At 42.4% G+C, this 22,626-nt stretch overlaps 1 protein-coding gene across 1 annotated transcript; it reads left to right on the top strand.

Moving 5' to 3' along the window:
• The first annotated feature begins 2,657 nt into the window (after positions 1 to 2,657).
• Positions 2,658 to 22,058, top strand: ccdc69 (coiled-coil domain containing 69). The gene is made up of 9 exons (XM_084550350.1): positions 2,658 to 2,853; positions 14,105 to 14,168; positions 16,070 to 16,242; positions 16,701 to 16,788; positions 17,598 to 17,671; positions 18,049 to 18,150; positions 18,222 to 18,341; positions 18,459 to 18,556; positions 19,164 to 22,058. Exons 1-9 carry the CDS (start codon positions 2,833 to 2,835, stop codon positions 19,330 to 19,332), a joined length of 909 nt encoding a protein of 302 aa, XP_084406476.1. The 5' UTR covers positions 2,658 to 2,832; the 3' UTR covers positions 19,333 to 22,058.
• The last annotated feature ends 568 nt before the right edge of the window (positions 22,059 to 22,626 follow it).

Genomic DNA, 22,626 nt, shown 5'->3' with positions numbered 1-22,626 from the left:
TGGGTAATTTGTGAGTGGGGTTTGGGTTTTCTCACGGTGGACTGAAGTCTATTTGTACGGAGAGCTGCGGTCACGTCTGAACGTTATCACTCAGACGTGTTGATGTAGGATCCACGCAGACACACGCGTTGTTGGCGTCAGGAATGTGGATGTGGGTTTATTTTTAGCGTGTTCTTCAGCAGCAGTTGTTGTTTTCAGCGTCAGAATAACTTTCCATCCAACAACAGCTGTTTCATTTTCTGTTACCGCCTGACTCCGCCCACCAGAAACGACCACGGTCACTAAAACAAAGGCTTCCATCACTCGTCCATCGATCCAGAAGGATCAGGGACGAAACAACAACCAGAGACAAAACACTTTAAAGGAGACAAAGATTACAACAAAGAGTCAAGAAAATACAGAATGTTTTAAAAGATGTTTTCTCTGCCCTCCATCCACCCCGACCTCCTCCTGCTGCAGATCATTAACGGTGATACTGAATAAAGGCCAAAGCCTGAGATGACGTTCGCTCTCGGTCCTGATTGTCTCGTTGTCGTTGTTTTTCTCTGGTGTTGTGTTGAACGGCTTTATCTCCTGAAACTCTGCAGATGTTTGAGTTGGTGAGAAACGTCAGGAAAGAGTTGGAGATAAGGAGGTGGCCTGATCCTGATCCTTAGTTTCCCTTCATGAGATCATGGACAAACACCAGTAACCTGGAGATATTCCCTCCTCTCTGGGCCGCTCCATGTCCTCACTAGTGCAGAACAGTCTCAGTGTGTTTCAGGGTTTTACGAGCTTTACGTTTTCCTCGTATAAACGTCTATAAAACAGAAACAGGACGAGGAAAACATGGAAACCTGCAGAGCTGCACGGCCTTTAAATCCAGACCTCGTCCACCGAAACTCAACTTAAACTGTATTTAATGGACTTTCAGTGAGGAACACATTGACTCAAGTACTGAAGGAAGGTTTGAAGATACTGTGGGATACGCCCTGTACATATATCTGATCTAGATTTTAAAGAATTTTACCTTAAAAATTAATCTGAGTTCTACCTTGAATGATCTCAGTTATCTTATTTTAAACGACTGGAATCAGTTTAAACGAGATATAAATGTGAACCGCAGAACATCAGCCTCTCTGTGGTTTAAATAACGTAAAGTTATTTAAGTTATATATAAACCAAGACACCGTTTAGAAATGATTTCTCATTAGTGACCAAGCTAACAACACTGAGGAGTGAAAATGATGCAAGCTAGCATGTTAGCATTAGCTCTCCAGACCTCCAGTAACTGTTGGTGCCATCGTCATATTAATGGCGCCATCTTGTGGTAGTCATGACCTCACACAGACCAGAGCAGATGGGGTTAGCTTTAGCTAAAGCTAACTGTGAAGGCCCTTTCTTTTTCTTTTCTTTTTCTGTAACTGAATAATCATGTCATGTTCAAAAAGTCTGATTCTGGTTTTAAATCAGTTTTAGATTTAACGTGAAAATGTGATAAGTGGGCGGGGCTTAATATTTAAAATGTTATGATCTCAAGTAGCCTATTTTAAAGAATATTTATTTCATATTTACTTTCCATTGATGTGTAACATATACTGTGAGAATAAATTCATATTTGATCTAAAGTTAAAATGTAAATCTAAATTAAAATCAGATGATTGAGTTTAAAGAGTGACGTTCTCCTTTATCTTAATCATCATCTTCACCTTATTTCTTCATTTTTTAATATATTTATTATCTATATTACTTCTGTAATAACACTTTCCTCTTCCAGTCATGTTTACATCCTCCACGGTCTGTTTGGAAAGTTAAAACATTTATAACATCGTTTTTTTATTCTATTATTCTATTTTCTGTTTTTTGTTCCTTAAACGCGTCTCGTAGTTGATGCTGCTGACTTTAAAAGTTTTCTGAATCTGAATCTGAATCAAATTCTCAAACCTTTTCAAACAATAGATTCGCTAATGCGCATGTCAAATGCTGCTGCCTTCATGTGGTGTAGGACTTTATAACTCCAGGTCTGTTTGAGTGATTCTCATGTGAATAATAGAGAAAGTTTGGCGCCTTACATCCTGATTAGAGAATAAATAACTGTGTTAACGTAAACATGTGTCGAGTCTGTGTTTATTTATTGATCTGTGTCTTTCTGTTGTGGTTTTGCAGCTACTTTTAATCACGTCACTTCTCCTTTTTATTAGTTTGACTTCATTCACTGAGTCATCTTGAGGTTTAGTGAGGTTTGTCTCCCTTTGTGTCTCTTTGTAGACACATGGACCTGTCCTCTCATCTCACTACGTGCTGCAGCTGCTACATGTGGTTGAAATGAGAATAAAACCGCTTTAACCTTTGACCTTTGAGGTGGAATTAAAGCAGAAACTGAAAATGTCTCTTTTTGACCTCATAAAACGCGTACGTAGCTTTTCCACCGTTATCTCAACAATCATGCAACAACAACAATCTTCTTGTCGCCACCTCACAGCTCCACAGCGCTTCGTTCTCTGTCTCCTTCTTTCATTAAGTCTCATAAAGTGTTACACACAAATACAAACGAAAGACAAAACTCCGCCTAAAACAGTTCAAAGAACATTCTCAAACCAACAGATTATGGTATTTTTTCTGGTTGATAATCCAGATTAAACCCACGTAACCACATAAATACATGAAGATGCCGAGTGTCCCTGAAGGCAGCACCCGTAAGCTCCGCCCCCCGAGGCCAAGTGGAGATTTTCCCAGAGAGTTTGAAAGTTGTCAACAGAGAGAAGAAGAAGAAGAAGGAGAAGGAGAAAAGGGAGGAGAAGAAGAAGAAGAGTTATCGGCTTCATCCCGACAGCAGAGCTCGGAGGAGGAGGAATGGGCTGCGGCCACAGCAAGGTGAGAAACACCGGCGGAAAACGCTCGAGTCCCGGTAGAAGGTGACTGAGTTTCGGCGGGCGGGGGTTCATTAGCAGGCGGCCGGCGGAGGCTGCTGCCGCCGGGGCCGCGAAACGTGCCGGGAATGAAGGTCCGTGGAGCGGGGCGGGTGTCCGGAGACATCCCGCCTCATTCATCAGGTCATCACAAACCACCAGAAACAAGATGGAGGTTTAATCAGACGGAGGAGAGACGATAATCAAAATAAATAAAATCACCGGGACCGTTATGTTCCTCCTCTGAACATCTGTTTTTAATCATCGGCTCTGAATCTCACAGATTTCTCTCGGTTCCTTTTAAGAAGATTAAACGTTTTAAACCTCTAATATCATCCTGTTTGAGATAAACTGATATTTTAACGCGTTTATTGTGATTTTAAAATGAAAAACGTGAATGATTAGAGTCAAAACAGTCACTTTTCTGTGTGTTACTTCACTTTTGGGGTGAATTTAATGTCTAAATATTAATATTATGTGTTGTTAAATAGTTTATAATCGCAGTTCTTTAATTTCAGACACTTGAACTCAGCTGAAGTTTGACAGCTGGTGGTTATTGATAGAAAATGACTTCATGTGTTGTCCAGTATGAGGTCCGCGGGCTGATGTGTACCGGAGGCCTACTTTTATACGGCCACATATTTATTACATTTATTAGTTTTACGACAGAGTGCATCGGTTTTCTGTTTCTGGTTTTAGAGACTGAATCAACTGAATATTTGAAGCTTATTTTTGTGCCAGATGTGAGAAAAACATCTCTGCTTCTCGTCACTGTTAAGATTCGAAGCCAGAATCTGTCAGAAATGGGAGCGGCCATCTTGTTGGGGTGACAGTGAAGACACGCCTCCTCCCAAACATTAGGACACACCCCTTGAACGTCACCTACATTATCTAAATAACAGTACCTGCTAGCTTGCTAGCCATAAGTCAACTACTTTCCCCAATAGATTAGCTGTGCTCTTAGCTTGCTAGCTGTGCCATTAGCGTTTACTAGCTAATCATAGCATGGTTCATTTATGTCTCCCAGATTTTTCTACAATAGCCGAGTAATGTTGAGGTCACTGATGACAATGATGCAAACAAATCTGAGAAAGTGTGGAGACATACGGAGACCCAAACACGTGGACAAACGTATTAATCCAGATAAGGGACGTCCTGTAAGGAGCCCTTGGACTCTTGTTCTGAAGCTACAGCTAAGCCTTGTGTTGGTAAAGTAAAAACATTCAGATAATAGTTGATGACGTGATTCCTCCTTTGTCGGAGGACCAGTTTGAGAAGGTGTTGTGTCACATGAAAGCTGAGTGAAGCTGAGTGAAGCTTTGATTAGCTCAGAATAGAAACAGACTGCTGAAAGAAGCTTAAGAGTCTGAGCTGCTGCTGGAGGAGATCCACACTGATGCCTTTAATGGCATTTGAGAGTTTAAGACATGAAGAAGAAATGTATTTACGTGTATTTACTTATTAGAAACGATGATTAAGAGGTTTTTATTCCGTCTTTTTGAGCCGGTGTCGTTCCTCCTGTCGGTCTGTTGTGTTGCTTGTGTCATGATGTGTTTGCGTCTACACTTGTTCTTATAATCCATCCAGAACCAGTGTGTAGTTGTGCCTTATTTGGCCTCCTCTGATTGGTCCATTGACCAACAACCAGAGAGCTCAGTGTTTCCTAACAAAGCCTGAAACCAAATGTTAAAAGTGAAGAAATATATCAAACCCAGATGATGAATTACCAAACGCTAACGCTAACGCTAACGCTAACCCAGAGGCTGGAGGGAAGTGTTGCTATGACCACTCCCTGCTCCAGTGAGTTTAGTCTGGTTGTTGGTTGGTGGTTAGATCCTGGGAGTCACTGTGTCCTCATCAGCTGTTTTTGAGAAAAGATGTCAACAGAGACTCCAGGGCAGATGCTAATGGTGATGCTAATAGTTAGCATGTCAGAGCTGCTTCCCTGCAGTTTGTTTCTGCTCATGTAGACTCTAAAACTAAACCAGGAAGATTTCCATCAACGTTCTGCTCCGAGTGGATGTTAGCGACCCGTAGCAGTGGTTAGCATCGTAGCATGTAGGTTATGGGTTCTAACCTGCGGGCTGGTTGGGTCTTTCTGTTTAGTTGTGAACTAATTCAGCTCCACGTCTCTCAGATGACGTGTACGTCTACTGTTCCTCTTCTCGCTCCAACATCTGTAGTTTTACGGCCGACACGTGGAGCTCTGTAGGACAGCTGTCGAGTCATGATGGAAGATGGAACGGCTTCATTTTACACGTTTAAAGATTAAAATATAAGACGCGCTGGAGCTGCGTTTAAGACGCCACCTTGACATTAAGACGACCTGAACCTGAAACTAGATGCTCCAGCGTTGACTCAATATTTGTGGCGTGTGGACGTTAACAGCTCGTGTTGTGATTCACGCCCGTCCAGTTGTTTCTGCCAACAGATGGTCCGACCGACGCGCCGAGGCTGAAGTTTTCCACCGTCTGCATCGCAGACCTGAACGCCACACGGGCTTCATGTCTGTGAGCAAGATGTTTTTAGAAAAGTTAAAACCCTAAAAGAATTGAACGGACTTCTGTGTGGCTAGTTTCTGCTCCTCAGTCAGAACTAAATGACCTTTAAGGGTTTGATTTAAAGAAACTCCCCACGACAGGAAAAATAAAACAAAACAGGAACTACTAGAGTTCTTATTGAACATTCACCTTTCCACAGAAGATTGAGCGAGTCAGGAGGAACTGAAAATGACCCAGATGGCCAAATATTTCTATTCTCTAAATGAATGTAGTTTGGTTTGATCAACAGTTGAAAACTAGAGCTGTTCAGTTTGTTGTCATCTTTAACACAAACCAACAAAATGATCAAGAAGTTAGAAACTAACCCCTGACACACGTCTCGATGTAATCGCATCCGTTTGTTTCCCCAAACCTCAAAAGTGATTAAATTCTTTAAACAGAGACAAAGATGCCTGTAGATACTAAAGAGTGATGCTGCGTTATGCTACGCTAACGCTAGCAGCAAGACAACGAGCCCAAGAACACAAGTGGTTCTACAAAAGAACGGTTAAAGAAGAACAAGATGAATGTTTAGGAACGGCCAAGTCAAAGTCCTGACCTTAATCCAATAGAAATGTTGTGGAAGGACCTGAAGCAAGCAGTTGATGTGAGGAAACCCACCAACATCTCAGAACTGAAGTGGTTCTGTTCTGAGGAATGGGCTCACATTTGGGTCGTTTTTATGCAGAACTGTAGAACGTTCTCTGTCGCTGCAGCTGCTGCTGCTCATAATGTGAACGTACCATCAGCAGTAAAGTCTTTACTCATCTGAACCTCCAGCTCTGATCCTAACGAGCTCATTAAAACCAGTTAAACTCGTAAACTCTTCAAGGGAATCGACCGAATCTAAAGCATCGGTCGCGTTTAACTTCACAGCAGTTTCTCTTTTGATAGATTTTATTTAATTTTATCCTTGTGTCATAGCGAGCACTCTTCTTCTTCTTCTTCTTCTTCTCCTCTTCCTCCTCCTCCTGTGTCTAGCTGACCGCCATTAAAACACAAGCAGAAGTAGTCTTCCTCTTCTTCGTGATGAGCTTCTTCTCGTCTTTCAGTTGGTCTCTGGTTGGTTCCTGCTGAAGCTTCTTCCTGTTTTCACTCTTTGACTTCTTCCAGTAAAACGTGAGACATTCAACACGTTGAAGCTTCGTCTCCATGTGCGAGTTTAACCTTCGTTCACGGGACGTTGACGCTCATCCCGACGACCTCCGGGGAGTATTTAAACTCCCTGAGTATTTCTGACACGAAGCCGAGAGTCCAGGTTAAAGTCTGGTTGATTCAGAGGGAGGGTGTGGGAGGGAGCTCCTGAGACGTAGCACTCTTCATATTTTGTGTTCTTGTGGTTTTTCTGAGGAGGAAAACAGTCATTACTGTCGCACAGAGACACGACAGGAAGAGGTTGAAAAATAAATCAGGAGCGGCTGCAAGAACCTTTCAGATCCCAGTTCATAGAGTGATGCTCCATATGTGTTCTTAGAAGCTGCTCCTCATGATGCAGAACTACAATAATCATTTATTGTAAATACATTTACATGTGTTTGTTAAAAACTGGAGCTGCTCAGCTTCTAAACAGTGGTCTCACATTAGTGGTTGTAGTGACACTGATCTCTGCAGCGTCTGATGAGTTACAGGATGTGTGACTCGCAGGTCAAAGGTCAACCTTTGTTCAGATGTGAATCTGTCTTAAGTCCTAAGACCAGTTCCTGATCTGGTCCTAACTGTCCTAGAGTTGGTCTCCTGTGTCTTCCTAAAGTCTGTCCTTGTCTTCCTTGTCTTCTCCTATAGTTGGTCTCCTGTAGCTTCCTAAAGTCTGTCCTTGTCTTCCTTGTCTTCTCCTAGAGTTGGTCTCCTGTAGCTTCCTAAAGTCTGTCCTTGTCTTCTCCTAGAGTTGGTCTCCTGTGTCTTCCTAAAGTCTGTCCTTGTCTTCCTTGTCTTCTCCTAGAGTTGGTCTCCTGTAGCTTCCTAAAGTCTGTCCTTGTCTTCCTTGTCTTCTCCTATAGTTGGTCTCCTGTAGCTTCCTAAAGTCTGTCCTTGTCTTCCTTGTCTTCTCCTAGAGTTGGTCTCCTGTAGCTTCCTAAAGTCTGTCCTTGTCTTCTCCTAGAGTTGGTCTCCTGTGTCTTCCTAAAGTCTGTCCTTGTCTTCCTTGTCTTCTCCTAGAGTTGGTCTCCTGTGTCTTCCTAAAGTCTGTCCTTGTCTTCCTTGTCTTCTCCTAGAGTTGGTCTCCTGTGTCTTCCTAAAGTCTGTCCTTGTCTTCCTTGTCTTCTCCTAGAGTTGGTCTCCTGTGTCTTCCTAAAGTCTGTCCTTGTCTTCCTTGTCTTCTCCTAGAGTTGGTCTCCTGTAGCGTCCTAAAGTCTGTCCTTGTCTTCCTTGTCTTCTCCTAGAGTTGGTCTCCTGTGTCTTCCTAAAGTCTGTCCTTGTCTTCCTTGTCTTCTCCTAGAGTTGGTCTCCTGTAGCGTCCTAAAGTCTGTCCTTGTCTTCCTTGTCTTCTTCTAGAGTTGGTCTCCTGTGTCTTCCTAAAGTCTGTCCTTGTCTTCCTTGTCTTCTCCTAGAGTTGGTCTCCTGTAGCTTCCTAAAGTCTGTCCTTGTCTTCCTTGTCTTCTCCTATAGTTGGTCTCCTGTAGCTTCCTAAAGTCTGTCCTTGTCTTCCTTGTCTTCTCCTAGAGTTGGTCTCCTGTAGCTTCCTAAAGTCTGTCCTTGTCTTCCTTGTCTTCTCCTAGAGTTGGTCTCCTGTAGCTTCCTAAAGTCTGTCCTTGTCTTCCTTGTCTTCTCCTAGAGTTGGTCTCCTGTGTCTTCCTAAAGTCTGTCCTTGTCTTCCTTGTCTTCTCCTAGAGTTGGTCTCCTGTATCTTCCTAAAGTCTGTCCTTGTCTTCCTTGTCTTCTCCTAGAGTTGGTCTCCTGTAGCTTCCTAAAGTCTGTCCTTGTCTTCCTTGTCTTCTCCTAGAGTTGGTCTCCTGTAGCTTCCTAAAGTCTGTCCTTGTCTTCCTTGTCTTCTCCTAGAGTTGGTCTCCTGTAGCTTCCTAAAGTCTATCCTTGTCTTCCTTGTCTTCTCCTAGAGTTGGTCTCCTGTGTCTTCCTAAAGTCTGTCCTTGTCTTCCTTGTCTTCTCCTAGAGTTGGTCTCCTGTAGCTTCCTAAAGTCTGTCCTTGTCTTCCTTGTCTTCTCCTAGAGTTGGTCTCCTGTGTCTTCCTAAAGTCTGTCCTTGTCTTCCTTGTCTTCTCCTAGAGTTGGTCTCCTGTGTCTTCCTAAAGTCTGTCCTTGTCTTCCTTGTCTTCTCCTAGAGTTGGTCTCCTGTAGCTTCCTAAAGTCTGTCCTTGTCTTCCTTGTCTTCTCCTAGAGTTGGTCTCCTGTAGCTTCCTAAAGTCTATCCTTGTCTTCCTTGTCTTCTCCTAGAGTTGGTCTCCTGTGTCTTCCTAAAGTCTGTCCTTGTCTTCCTTGTCTTCTCCTAGAGTTGGTCTCCTGTAGCTTCCTAAAGTCTATCCTTGTCTTCCTTGTCTTCTCCTAGAGTTGGTCTCCTGTGTCTTCCTAAAGTCTGTCCTTGTCTTCCTTGTCTTCTCCTAGAGTTGGTCTCCTGTGTCTTCCTAAAGTCTGTCCTTGTCTTCCTTGTCTTCTCCTAGAGTTGGTCTCCTGTAGCTTCCTAAAGTCTGTCCTTGTCTTCCTTGTCTTCTCCTAGAGTTGGTCTCCTGTAGCTTCCTAAAGTCTATCCTTGTCTTCCTTGTCTTCTCCTAGAGTTGGTCTCCTGTGTCTTCCTAAAGTCTGTCCTTGTCTTCCTTGTCTTCTCCTAGAGTTGGTCTCCTGTAGCTTCCTAAAGTCTGTCCTTGTCTTCCTTGTCTTCTCCTAGAGTTGGTCTCCTGTAGCTTCCTAAAGTCTGTCCTTGTCTTCCTTGTCTTCTCCTAGAGTTGGTCTCCTGTAGCTTCCTAAAGTCTATCCTTGTCTTCCTTGTCTTCTCCTAGAGTTGGTCTCCTGTGTCTTCCTAAAGTCTGTCCTTGTCTTCCTTGTCTTCTCCTAGAGTTGGTCTCCTGTAGCTTCCTAAAGTCTGTCCTTGTCTTCCTTGTCTTCTCCTAGAGTTGGTCTCCTGTAGCTTCCTAAAGTCTGTCCTTGTCTTCCTTGTCTTCTCCTAGAGTTGGTCTCCTGTAGCTTCCTAAAGTCTTTCCTTGTCTTCCTTGTCTTCTCCTAGAGTTGGTCTCCTGTAGCTTCCTAAAGTCTGTCCTTGTCTTCCTTGTCTTCTCCTAGAGTTGGTCTCCTGTAGCTTCCTAAAGTCTGTCCTTGTCTTCCTTGTCTTCTCCTAGAGTTGGTCTCCTGTAGCTTCCTAAAGTCTGTCCTTGTCTTCCTTGTCTTCTCCTAGAGTTGGTCTCCTGTAGCTTCCTAAAGTCTGTCCTTGTCTTCCTTGTCTTCTCCTAGAGTTGGTCTCCTGTAGCTTCCTAAAGTCTGTCCTTGTCTTCCTTGTCTTCTCCTAGAGTTGGTCTCCTGTAGCTTCCTAAAGTCTGTCCTTGTCTTCCTTGTCTTCTCCTAGAGTTGGTCTCCTGTAGCTTCCTAAAGTCTGTCCTTGTCTTCTCCTAGAGTTGGTCTCCTGTAGCGTCCTAAAGTCTGTCCTTGTCTTCCTTGTCTTCTCCTATAGTTGGTCTCCTGTAGCGTCCTAAAGTCTGTCCTTGTCTTCCTTGTCTTCTCCTATAGTTGGTCTCCTGTAGCGTCCTAAAGTCTGTCCTTGTCTTCCTTGTCTTCTCCTAGAGTTGGTCTCCTGTAGCTTCCTAAAGTCTGTCCTTGTCTTCCTTGTCTTCTCCTAGAGTTGGTCTCCTGTAGCGTCCTAAAGTCTGTCCTTGTCTTCCTTGTCTTCTCCTAGAGTTGGTCTCCTGTAGCGTCCTAAAGTCTGTCTTTGTCTTCCTTGTCTTCTCCTATAGTTGGTCTCCTGTAGCGTCCTAAAGTCTGTCCTTGTCTTCTCCTAGAGTTGGTCTCCTGTAGCTTCCTAAAGTCTGTCCTTGTCTTCCTTGTCTTCTCCTAGAGTTGGTCTCCTGTGTCTTCCTAAAGTCTGTCCTTGTCTTCCTTGTCTTCTCCTAGAGTTGGTCTCCTGTAGCTTCCTAAAGTCTGTCCTTGTCTTCCTTGTCTTCTCCTAGAGTTGGTCTCCTGTGTCTTCCTAAAGTCTGTCCTTGTCTTCCTTGTCTTCTCCTAGAGTTGGTCTCCTGTAGCTTCCTAAAGTCTGTCCTTGTCTTCCTTGTCTTCTCCTAGAGTTGGTCTCCTGTGTCTTCCTAAAGTCTGTCCTTGTCTTCCTTGTCTTCTCCTAGAGTTGGTCTCCTGTAGCTTCCTAAAGTCTGTCCTTGTCTTCTCCTAGAGTTGGTCTCCTGTAGCGTCCTAAAGTCTGTCCTTGTCTTCCTTTTCTTCTCCTAGAGTTGGTCTCCTGTAGCGTCCTAAAGTCTGTCCTTGTCTTCCTTGTCTTCTCCTATAGTTGGTCTCCTGTAGCGTCCTAAAGTCTGTCCTTGTCTTCCTTGTCTTCTCCTATAGTTGGTCTCCTGTAGCGTCCTAAAGTCTGTCCTTGTCTTCCTTGTCTTCTCCTATAGTTGGTCTCCTGTAGCGTCCTAAAGTCTGTCCTTGTCTTCCTTGTCTTCTCCTATAGTTGGTCTCCTGTAGCGTCCTAAAGTCTGTCCTTGTCTTCCTTGTCTTCTCCTAGAGTTGGTCTCCTGTAGCGTCCTAAAGTCTGTCCTTGTCTTCCTTGTCTTCTCCTATAGTTGGTCTCCTGTAGCGTCCTAAAGTCTGTCCTTGTCTTCCTTGTCTTCTCCTAGAGTTGGTCTCCTGTAGCTTCCTAAAGTCTGTCCTTGTCTTCCTTGTCTTCTCCTAGAGTTGGTCTCCTGTAGCTTCCTAAAGTGTGTCCTTGTCTTCCTTGTCTTCTCCTAGAGTTGGTCTCCTGTGTCTTCCTAAAGTCTGTCCTTGTCTTCCTTGTCTTCTCCTAGAGTTGGTCTCCTGTAGCTTCCTAAAGTCTGTCCTTGTCTTCCTTGTCTTCTCCTAGAGTTGGTCTCCTGTAGCTTCCTAAAGTCTGTCCTTGTCTTCCTTGTCTTCTCCTAGAGTTGGTCTCCTGTAGCTTCCTAAAGTCTGTCCTCGTCTTCCTTGTCTTCTCCTAGAGTTGGTCTCCTGTAGCTTCCTAAAGTCTGTCCTTGTCTTCCTTGTCTTCTCCTAGAGTTGGTCTCCTGTGTCTTCCTAAAGTCTATCCTTGTCTTCCTTGTCTTCTCCTAGAGTTGGTCTCCTGTAGCGTCCTAAAGTCTGTCCTTGTCTTCCTTGTCTTCTCCTAGAGTGGACTGGATTCAGTCCAATAAATCTTTCAGTCAAAGTTAATGTAGTGTGGAGAGGGTAGCTGGTACCTTGTGTTCTCTACTCCAGAAATGTTCTGGTCATCCAACGCTGCCATAAACTCCCTAACCCTCTCTGGAAGATGTTTCTCCTTGACGCTGTCTCCAGGAAACTTTTCTCTTCTTTTAAACGTTCAGTGTTTGTTGTTGTTGTTTGGGTGCAGCCTTTGACTGAGTGGACTCCATGGATTCTGTTTAGATGATCAACTACTACCACCTCACCACACATCCACATTACACTAGTTACTGACTAACAGAGGACGACCTTCATGGTTACACACTGGGTTCTAGTTCTTCTTCTTCTTCTATTTTTACCAGCCTTGCTAAGATAAGGATCATCATTATCAGCTGATATTCATCCTCAGTAGCTGTAGATATTCATCTCAGAAACCTGATCACATGACTCAAGAATCTCCAGATAGTTTCTGTGAATGTCCTCCAGCTCCAGACATCTGGTCGGTCTGACGTCCTGGTTCTTGGATTTTACTTTATCACAAGAACCAAACATCTGGACTCTACCTCTGTAGAGGAGATAAGAGAGAGTCTGGTTTTGGTTCCATATTCTTATTTTGTTCCATCAGTGTTCTGCGTTCTATCAACTATCCAGGAGTAACTGATGATAAAATCATTTCTCATTGGAGCAGACCTGGATCAGAGGAACCTTCATCTGCAGCTAACTGCTAATGCTAATCCTAGCTTAGTGCAGTCTGGGGCCAAATGGCTGCTGCAGTCTTTGGATAAAATATGATCATAAACAAGATGTTCCAGCTGCTGGAACGTAAACCAAACAGAAAGAACACGCAGCAGCTCAATCATACGTTTCTGTGCAGAGGAGAAGGAGTCTGCTCTGATTTACGGCTTTTTGTTTTAAGAGCGAGGGCCCCTGTGATGCCTGCAGGAACATATGCTTCTCCTCACCACCACCACCTCCTCCTCCTCTACCACCACCTCCACCTCCTCTACCTCCTCCTCCTCCTCCTTCACCTCCTTCCTCATCTTCAAACACGTCGACGTGTTTGAACCAGAGATATTTATTGTTTCAGCTCCGAGTTTAAATAAAGCGGTCGTCCAGTTTGCAGAGCAGAGTTTAAAGTGTTTCTACACAGTGTGTGTGTGTGTGTGTGTGTGTGTGTGTGTGTTTTTAGGGTGTGATAGTTTGGCCTCGCTGTGTTTGAGCAACGTGATGGTGTGATGAAGCAATACAGTAAATATTTCTGTGTTTGGACACACGCCTCAGCCAGAGAGTGAGCTGCAGAGATCAGGGCTGAGTGTCGTTAGTTTAACCATCAGGTCTTATCAGTGTTTAATAGCGTTAGCTTATTTAATGTTCCCTCTCTGTTTATATGGGAAAATATTACAAAGTGAATTCTGGCTTCACGTCAGTTGTTGAAAAACTTACTTTACAAGGTTGAAGCTAAAGTTACTGTTAGCATTTAAACTTTAGCTGCAACTTTGAAAGCTAATGTTAGCATTTACAGCTAAGTTTAAATGCTAATTCTAATAAAGCCACAGCTAAATTTAAAAGTAATCTGAGCGTTTAAACTTCAGCGCTAACTTTATAAACTTTAATTTTAGCAACTAAACTTTACCTGTATCTCTGTAGAGTTCATCAGGTTTAAATACTAACGTTAACTTTATAAAGTTGATGTTATTCCTTAGCTTAATATTTGCTTTTAACCTTTAACTGTGAACAGCGACTGAATCGATTAATCAGGAATGTTAATCTTTGCTGCAGCTGTTCATATAATATTTTAGAGGTGACATTAATCTAGTTATGCTATCAGTGTTTTGGTGGAACAGGTTTTATGTTCTGATCTGAGCTCCACCTCCATGTGAGGAGAGGGTTCAGGTATGTGCACCGGCCTGAAGTCCTTTGTTTATCTGAGCGACAGCAGAAACTGTCCAGTAGCAGCTGAAGTTACGTAACGTCGCCAGAAAGGAGGGAAAGTTACAGCATCAGTCATGTGGAGGCTAATGAGACGCTTTCATAACAAGCTCCCTGCTCCAGTTCAACACCCAGACCTGGACCAGGGTCCAGCAACAACGCTGCTGCTGCTGCTGCTGCTGCTGCTGCTGGTCCAGCTTTAGTTTCCATTTAATACCTGTTAACATAAAACAACAAAACACTCAATCAGTCCATGAGTCTGAAAGTGTCTCTGGGTGAGAAACCAAACCTCACTGCTCTGAATGGTTCATGGTTCTGGGATCATTTTATTCTTTCAGGCCTTTTCCACCAATAAAACCTTCCACACATGTTCACACAGTCTAGTGTCTAGTTAGATCTTTCCTGACACTGAATCCTTGAACACGTTGTCACTGAAACCTTTTCCTCTTCTTGTTGTTATCAGAAGAAAAGCAAAGGCAAGAAAGGAGAGAGGAATCAGAAAGGCAACAGCAGCCGAGATGACGGAGGTGAGAGCTTTATTAATATTCATATTTCTACTGTATTTACATGTGTGCGTTCAGACTGTGGTTTCCTCTTCTGACTCTCTCACTTCCTGTTTCCTCCTCTTGTTTCTGGCTGATGCTGAGATGTTTCAGTTTATAAAACCACTCTCGACTTTAACGGTTCAGACGTTACAGCAGAGATGGCGTCTGCTAGTTCTACTTTATAAACTCTAGGAAGTGTTTTATTGGAGTGATGTGGTGAAATGAGGTCCAGACGCACCAAGCTAACATCAAAGAGCTACCAGACCGGGACGTCTCCACGCCAGAAAGTTGCACTTGAACGTACCACAAACTCTACAGCTGAAGGCCAGCTGGTACATAAATAACTCTTCATACCAGCAGGTGGCAGTAGCTGGTATTCATCATTAGAAATAGGAAATGGGAAGCGCTACTATTAGCTAGGAGGCTAAGAATAGCTAATATTAACTGGAAGGCCAGGAATAGCTACTATTAGCTAGGAGGCTAGGAATAGCTAATATTAACTGGAAGGCTAGGAAGCTAGGAAGAGCTACTATACAGGAGCAGATTAACTATGTGTTTTGTTTTTCAATTGCTAACTGCTAAGCTATCAAACCTGAATGGCCTGTTAAGTGTTTATTAACTAAACAGAGACATATTTTTAGATGAGCTAACATTAGCAGTAAATGACGCCCAGTTCAGTAACAGGAAGTGAGATGTGACCACATGAGTTCATTCTACAGCGAGCAGGTTGTTGTTGTCGTGTTTCAGTCAGGATGTCACCGTGTCTGCTCTGTGGTGATGGCATTGTTTATCTCTGAAGATGCAGGTTAGCTAGGTAGCTAGGACATGCTATGATGTTAGCTGTTAGCTTCACAGTCTCTGGGATGGAAACAGACGGATGCTGTGTTGTAGAGGAGTCAGCACTGATTAATACGATGTGAACAGAGGAAGATGATTGTTATCAGTTTGAGTTCCTGAACACACGTCTGCTGTGCAGGTGTGACTCATGGCTGACGGTTAACGCCGTCGTCATTTCCTCCTGTTTATGAGACACAAACCGCTCGTGTCAAGCCTTCAGGATGTCGTCATCCAGCTCTTTGAACTCACTTTAACATTCATGACTTTTACCCGTTAATCAGAATAAAATAACTCTCTGGGTTTTAGGTGAGTTTTGGTCAAAACGCTAAAATCTCTCCCCTGAAATAAAAGAATAAAGAATAAAACAAAGGCCGGTCTTTGTGTAAGTATCTTCAGACAAGCTCCAACCGGTCAACTCCTGAATTTACTTTGGGATTATTAGAAAAATACAGAAACAACAGGGACAAGAAAATATTATATAAAGCCTGGAAGCCGCTTTAGTTCCCACCACATTCAGCTTTTTAACTCATTGTGTTTGTGGCGGTTTAGACCTTAGTGTTCAGGTTCATCCAAACTGAAGACGTCATTGAAGCTGAATGTTTTTATTCTCCTGTGTCTACATGTCCATGATGTAATTACCAGGTGGAAAGAAAAATGACAGTTTGTGGGAAACATGAATCAGTGAGTGTGTGTGTCAGGAGCAGGAGGCCTCAGAGAGAAACAACAGAAACATAAAAGGTCGTAAACAAGAGAACAGATGTTTTCATCACTGAGTCTGTTACCAATTAACAGATTCATTATTCTGATTAGAACTTTGTCTAAAAGTTAAATGTCACCGAACTTCAAATGTTCAATAAAGTGTCTCATTACTTCCTGTCTCTACCTGTAGAGGACAGTGTCTCTTTACTTCCTGTCTCTACCTGTAGAGGACAGTGTCTCATTACTTCCTGTCTCTACCTGTAGAGGACAGTGTCTCTTTACTTCCTGCCTCTTCCTGTAGAGGACAGTGTATAATCTGTTTATTGTGTTGAATCGTGTCTCGGCAGGTAAAGGTACGTCAGGGGACGTCTGTCTGGAGAAGCAGTTGGAGCGCTTTGAGTGGCAGTTGAGGACTTTAAAGGAAGTGCTCTCAGCCAATGGGAACTCGGAGAGGGCGGAGCTACTGAGAGACCACGCTGATGAAGAAGTGTGCACCCTGGTCCTGAGCATCCTTGATAAGGTAACGAGGTGCTGACGTCACATGACTCCCAGAAGAGGAGCGGCTACGAAACGATGAAGAAATGTTTTTATTTTAATTAAGGCGTCGTCATCTTGTCCTTCTGTAGTTCTGACCACAGGGGGCAGTAGTGAGCATCGGTCCATCTTAGTTCACCAGTATAAAATCGTTGCTTTTAGTGTTAGCATCTTCACAGTGGAGGTGAACGCTAAGCTAACACCAGTATTAGCACCGTTAGCTATACCCTGTTATGTTAGCATGCTGCAAACACTGGCTAGTTTCATTAGCATATTTATATAAGTTCCAATAATTGTTAGCATTAGCCATATTATTTCACGCAGCAAAGTGCTGTATCTTAAAATATGCACCGTCTACCTGGTCTTTTTCATGCTAGCATGCTAATGCTACTGGAATCTGCAGGTTTTTCTCTGTTTACGTTTTTCCCATCTTTGATTCTTCAGGTGAAAACGGAGACGACGGCCGATCTGAACGTCCTGCACGAGCAGAAAAGTAAATCTGCTACAGAGCAACATGAGAGACATGTGGAAGGTAACAAACAAATCTAAAATCATTATTATTCACTGTGCTCCTCCTGGGTTTGTTTATCTGTGCTCAGATTACAGACCTGTTTCCAAACTGTTTGTGCTAAAAGTCAATAATCTGGACTTTTAACCAGAACCATGAATCAGGATCGTATCAGTCCGGTCCTATCAGGTCTCCTCTGGCTCCAGAATGGATTTTAAGATCTCCTTCGTGGCCCCTGGCTCTATCTCGGACCTTTTACTTTGAGAAAACAAAATGTGACCAAGGATCAAACCAGATCAGCTGACTCTGTCGTCTCCTTAAAACAAACTTTTATTGGAGAACCTTCCCTGGTTTTAGTTGAGTTTTATGTGTTTTTACGGTCTTGGTTTTATGTTTCTGCTTCTAAAATAATAATACTAAAAAGATTATTAGTGTTATAATGACATTACGCTGCCTGTCCAGCTGCAGGGCGTTGGATCACATGCTGCTATCAGTAGTCGTAGCTTAGTTACTGCAGAAAACAACAAACAGAAGATGAAGCACATGAGAGATAAAGTTTTAGAGGCGTAGTGTTCAAATATAAAGACTCAAATATGAAACCATTAAAAAAGTGCAGCATCTTGTTTGAATTGAGCTGTGTCAGTGTAGCTTTAAATGCTAACTCTGCTAGCATGCTGCAGCTGATTCACAGTGACCAGAGCTCCGACTCAAAGCTCTTTGAGAAGTGGAAGGTTGGACCTGGACGGAGCAGGGTTGACCCGGGTCACATCGTGGTCTTCAGATCATGTGACGCTGCCGTCAGAATAAACTGAGCTGGTCTTTGTTTCCTGTAGAGCTGCAGACGAAGCACCAGCAGGAGAAAACTCAGCTGACGGAGAAGTTCCAGGAGGCTGAAGACGTCCTGAAGGTGAAACATGTGAAAGAGAAAGTCACGAGCTGATAAATGTGTTTAATAAAACCTCTGAGGTTCCTCTGTTCACTTCTGATTCATGAAGATAAAACCAACAGCCATTAATAACGTCTAAAAAGTTTTACTTCTACACTAGGAAGAACTTTTTTCCTTTTCTCCTTCTTCTTCAGTTTTTAGCTAGTAGCTTTAATGCTAGCCAAACGTCATTTAAACAGAGTTGTGACGCTACAGTGCCGTGGTTTTAGTTTATGGCAGAGATGAACTATTAAATGTTAAAATAAACTTTAGCGGAAGCAAAGAGTTTAGCTGTTGAGCCCCTGGTCATGAATCTTTGACATCTCCTTTGTGTTTTTTATTTCCTGCTCTGACCGAAGGACGAGGTTCAGCGGCTGACGGCGGAGCTGCAGGTTTACAACGAGCTGAAAAGACGAGTCCAGGAATCCACCTTCAAGAAAGACCTGCAGAGAAACATCCAGGTGTGTGTGAAGCTCCGTTTATATGTGTCAACAACCGGTGACTCCAAGCTGATAATTATCTTCCTGTCTAGGCCCATGGTAGTCCAGGTGCATTCTGGGAGTCTGAGCAGGAGTCTCTGCTGTTTGTCATTGAGATGAAGAGTGAGCGCGTGCAGGAGCAGAACAGGAAGTTACAGCAGATGGACGAACTGGTAGGCGTTAGAGCTTCCTGTTGCCTTAGCTCTGGGAAAATTAAACTCTGAAACTAAAATAAACGCTTCTTCTTCTTCTTCTTCTTCTTCTTCTTCTTCTTCACTCGTGATCCTCAGATGGAGAAGAATTTGTCTCTGGAGGACCAGATCGTCCACATCCTGCAGCAGAACGAGGACCTGAGAGTCCGGATAGAGAACTGCCAGAGTCTCATTCAGTACGTCCTCCTGGATTTAACACATGAATAACTTATGAACACATGAATGTGCTGCCACCTGCTGGACAAACCTGAACAGAGCAGCATAAACACGACAGAACCACGTTAGGATTCATGTCAGAATATTACACAAACTCTTTGAGGGAAATAAAAGTCGAGGAATAATGAGTTTATCTCAGTCTCATCTTAAATAATCACTTTTATTTTTTAATTTAACTATTTTAACATTTGACTCATGAGTCTCTGAGACCTCTGCTCCATATTTACCAGAGTCACAGACATTATTAGTTGTTTTAACCATTTTTATAAAGCAAAAATAAAATAAACTCTGGTTTAAAATGTTAAACCAGACAAACAGAAATGTTTCAGATACAGTTTTAATATAGTTTTAAGGTTCTATAAATACTTGTATTAAAAATCTAAATTCTTTCATTTTTTAAATCTTCAGGTGTTATTTGTTTATCTTGTGATTTTAGTTTAAAGCTCCCATAAACAGTTCAGTTAAAGAACATATCGTTTTCTGACTCAAGCTTCACAGTGTTGACATTTATCAGGAGGTGACCCTGGTCTGAGCGTCGGTGTAATTTCCCTCCCTCTTGTCCTTTAGGCAGCTATCGAAGGAGCAGCAGGACCTGAAGGTGGCGCTGGAGAGGCAGGCGGTCGTCAACCAGAAGCTTTCTCAGGAAAAAGAGCAGCTGATGTTCAAGCTGCGACACAGAGACTCGTGTTCGACCATCCACCTGCCCGTCATGATGCAGGAGATCGCACCGAGATGACTCACACACAGGGTAGCGCTACTGTTAGCGGGCTAAACTCAACCTGGGCCCAGAGCTGGTAACCATCTGGGTCCAGGTTTAAAGGCTCTGAGGCCGAAGACGTTACTGCTACAGACAGATGGTTCATTTTTATTCCTTTCACAATAATCAGTTTGATCATCGTGAAGGTTTAGATGTTTCAGAAAGACTGGAACTGAGAGAACGAAGAGAAAGTTTCATTAGTTACAAAACAAACATGGACAGAGTCACGTTACTAGGCTAACACGTTAGCTAGGTGCTAACATAAACAACAATAAGACCAGATATGTTCTAGGTCGTACAACGAGGGTGCTGTTAGCCCAGCTGAGCTAGCTTGCATGTAGTTAGCAAGCTAGCTCAGGTCAGCTCAATGAACAGCAACATGCTAGGTTCTGTTAGCAACATGCAGTTAGCAAGTTAGATGGCTTAGCTTAATGAACAGCATGTGTCCTGTTAGCAGCCATGCTAGCTAGGAACCATGTAGTTAGCCACTGTGGACTCCGTGGGTCGCCATTATCCAGTGTTTGCCTCCACATCTGGGACACGTCCGCCCTGTTCTGACATTTGGTGCCTTGATTAGCGGCTCAAGGGTTTCGCGGCTCCAGTTTCTGACGTTAGACTTCAGATCAGCCATGTTTAATAAAAGCACTCAGTCTAAATAGGAAACTAAACAATAACTAAACTCATACTGTGATTCTTCTGCTCCTGAAGCCAAATGTTTTCATCTTCACTGTCGTCATTTCTTTAGTTTTCTCTTCTCGTGCCTTTCTCACGGTTTTAAACTCATACCTCTCTGACCTTTTAATTTACATCTTTCTTCATCGCTGCCGTTGGGTGAAGACGTGTTTTAGCATTAATTTACAGTATTTAGAGACAGAAACCTTGTTGTTAAAGTGTTTAATGAGCCTCCAAAACAAAAATGACACTTCAGCGACTTCGTTTCTGTTGGTTTTGTCTAAACAAGGTTTGGATTTCATTTTCAAATGATGTCAGTTTTGTAAATCAAGCCACTTTTTATCATTCAGTATTTTTCGCTACATGCCTCTAGAGCTAATGCTAACAGAAAAATGAATGTTAGGAGGTTAGCATTCAGCTAAGAAACAAAGATGTCAACATGCTAACAGGGAGTGTTAAATAGAGTTCCTGTTAGCATGCTAAGCATCTTGTTTCAGCTCAGTCTTGAAAATTTATCACACAGATTAATAGAGTTGCTGTTTTTTTTTTTTATTCTAAACATAGCCAAAACCTTAGCATGTGACTCAGCAGAATTGGATTTATTGGATTTTATGAAGCTATGTGTAGCTAACAACAAGTTAATGTCACTGGAATGCTAACTTTCTAGTGCACCAAGCTAGCTGGCTTGCTAGTGTGTGTGTGTGTGTTCTTGTCATATTTGAGTTAGCATGTTCACCAGTTTACATTAGCGCTGCTTTTATACAACCATCTTAAATTACATTCACCAGTTAGCTTGATCAGTTGCTAGCATGATTTTAGGATGGTTATTTTAAAAGGGACATGTACCTAGCTAGCTAGCAAGTTGCTTACCGTTTGGTGGAGCACCTTTATATTAAAGCAGCGATGAGAACTACAACATGCTTCCTCCGTTTCAGATCATGAACTGAACATCAGCACAGATTAGCATGCAGGGCTAGTTACAATGGCTTGTGAACATGGGAATTATTTCCAGCTGCATCATGTTTGATCCGGACACAAATGTCAGTTGGCTAGCTTGCTAGCTTAGCTGCTAACTACTCTATAAGCTGGTGAGCGTCTCTTGTGGATGAGTTTATTATTTACTAACAGAACAAATCTTTGTGGTAAATTCTAACATGCTAGCTTCCTCCAGTTTGGATCACTGGCACCAGAACAGCTGCTTACAGTGGCATCAGTGTTTGGGATTATTTTCTGGCTGTAACGTACGATCTGAACTCGAATGCCGGTTGGCTTGCATGCTAGCTTAGCTGCTAACTCCTCCATTAGGTTGTGGTTCAGTTTGCTATTCACTGAAATGTTTTAACATTTGGATATGTACCAAATGCTAACATGCTAGCTTAATCCATTATGGATCATTACCAACTGAACAGCAAGCTAGCTAGCTTAGCTGCTAACTGCTCCTTGTTTTTATTAACAGAAACGGAACAGAGCTGTGTGCTAAATGCTAACATGCTAGCGTCCTCCATTTTGGATCATGATCTGAACACAAATGCAGTCGGCTAGCTTGCTAGCTTAGCTGCTAACTGTACAATGGTTACTTTAAACTGAAACAAAACATGTCTGCATGTCTGTTTTGGATGCTAAGACGTTAGCATCCTCCATTTTTGATCGTTAGCTCCTGACTAGCGGTGCAGATTAGCATGCAGGGTCACGTTTACTGTGGGTTGAACTACTTGACAACAATCAGAACAATAATCACTGTCTACATGCTGCCTTTATTCAGTGTGAGGATATTATTTTTTAAAAGATGTGAAAATTATTTCCATTTTATCAGTTTAGTGTTTTTTGTTTTTTTTGTGGGATGTGACGTTTGTATTGCCAAAAAAATTGTCATCTTTTGACAGCTTGTTCTTATGCACCAGCACTTTGTATTTCACCAGGAGTTTGTATAAGAGAGATTCTTGTTTTCATGTTGTACAGTTTTGACTTTTCTCCTCTTACTTGTAAAAAACTCTTGTTTTGTTTTGGCTGATTAAAGATGTAGCTCAGAAAGATTTCTGTCTTTGTGTTTGACTCCGTTAAATAAAAACCTGGATCTAAATGTGTTTTCTCTGCTCCTCAGTCCTACAACTATAATACGACTAATACAGATTGTTGACGCTACGTCTTTTTATTTTAATCTGCTTTTAAAGAGTAAATTAAAGAAAATATACATGTCAAATATCAAATGACATGTTTGTTTTCAGTCTAAATGTTCCCAAAAAACAGTTTAAATTAAATTTTTAGATTTGGACATTTCAACAGAAATATTAATTTTATTATTTTATGCAGAATTCTTTAAACCTCTAATGTCAGACGTTTAATATTTGATTCTTGAGTTTCAGAGACCTACTCCACCTGCATCAGTGTTGATCCATGTCATCTGCCCCCTGGTGGATTAATTCAGGCTCTGCAGTCAGTAGCTTGTGGCAGCCATTTCCAAAATGGCCGCCTTCATGGACTTTCTAATAAATCTGCTAATTTTGAAAAGATTAAGAAAACCATTGATGTTACTGATATATCAATATGAATATTTATTTTACCGAAGCCATATAATATTATCTTATAATTGCTTCATACTTT

The sequence above is a fragment of the Chelon labrosus genome, assembly GCF_963514085.1.
Source record: "Chelon labrosus genome assembly, chromosome: 8".
Taxonomy (NCBI): domain Eukaryota; kingdom Metazoa; phylum Chordata; class Actinopteri; order Mugiliformes; family Mugilidae; genus Chelon; species Chelon labrosus.
Note: the sequence above shows the minus strand (reverse complement) of the source record. Positions and strands in the feature narration are given on the sequence as shown.

Coding starts and splice junctions, on each gene's coding strand:
- ccdc69 (XM_084550350.1), top strand. CDS start 2,833: ATGGGCTGCGGCCACAGCAAG. Junction 2,854..14,104: donor TGGGCTGCGGCCACAGCAAG/GTGAGAAACACC, acceptor TGTTGTTATCAG/AAGAAAAGCAAAGGCAAGAA. Junction 16,243..16,700: donor TCCTGAGCATCCTTGATAAG/GTAACGAGGTGC, acceptor TTGATTCTTCAG/GTGAAAACGGAGACGACGGC.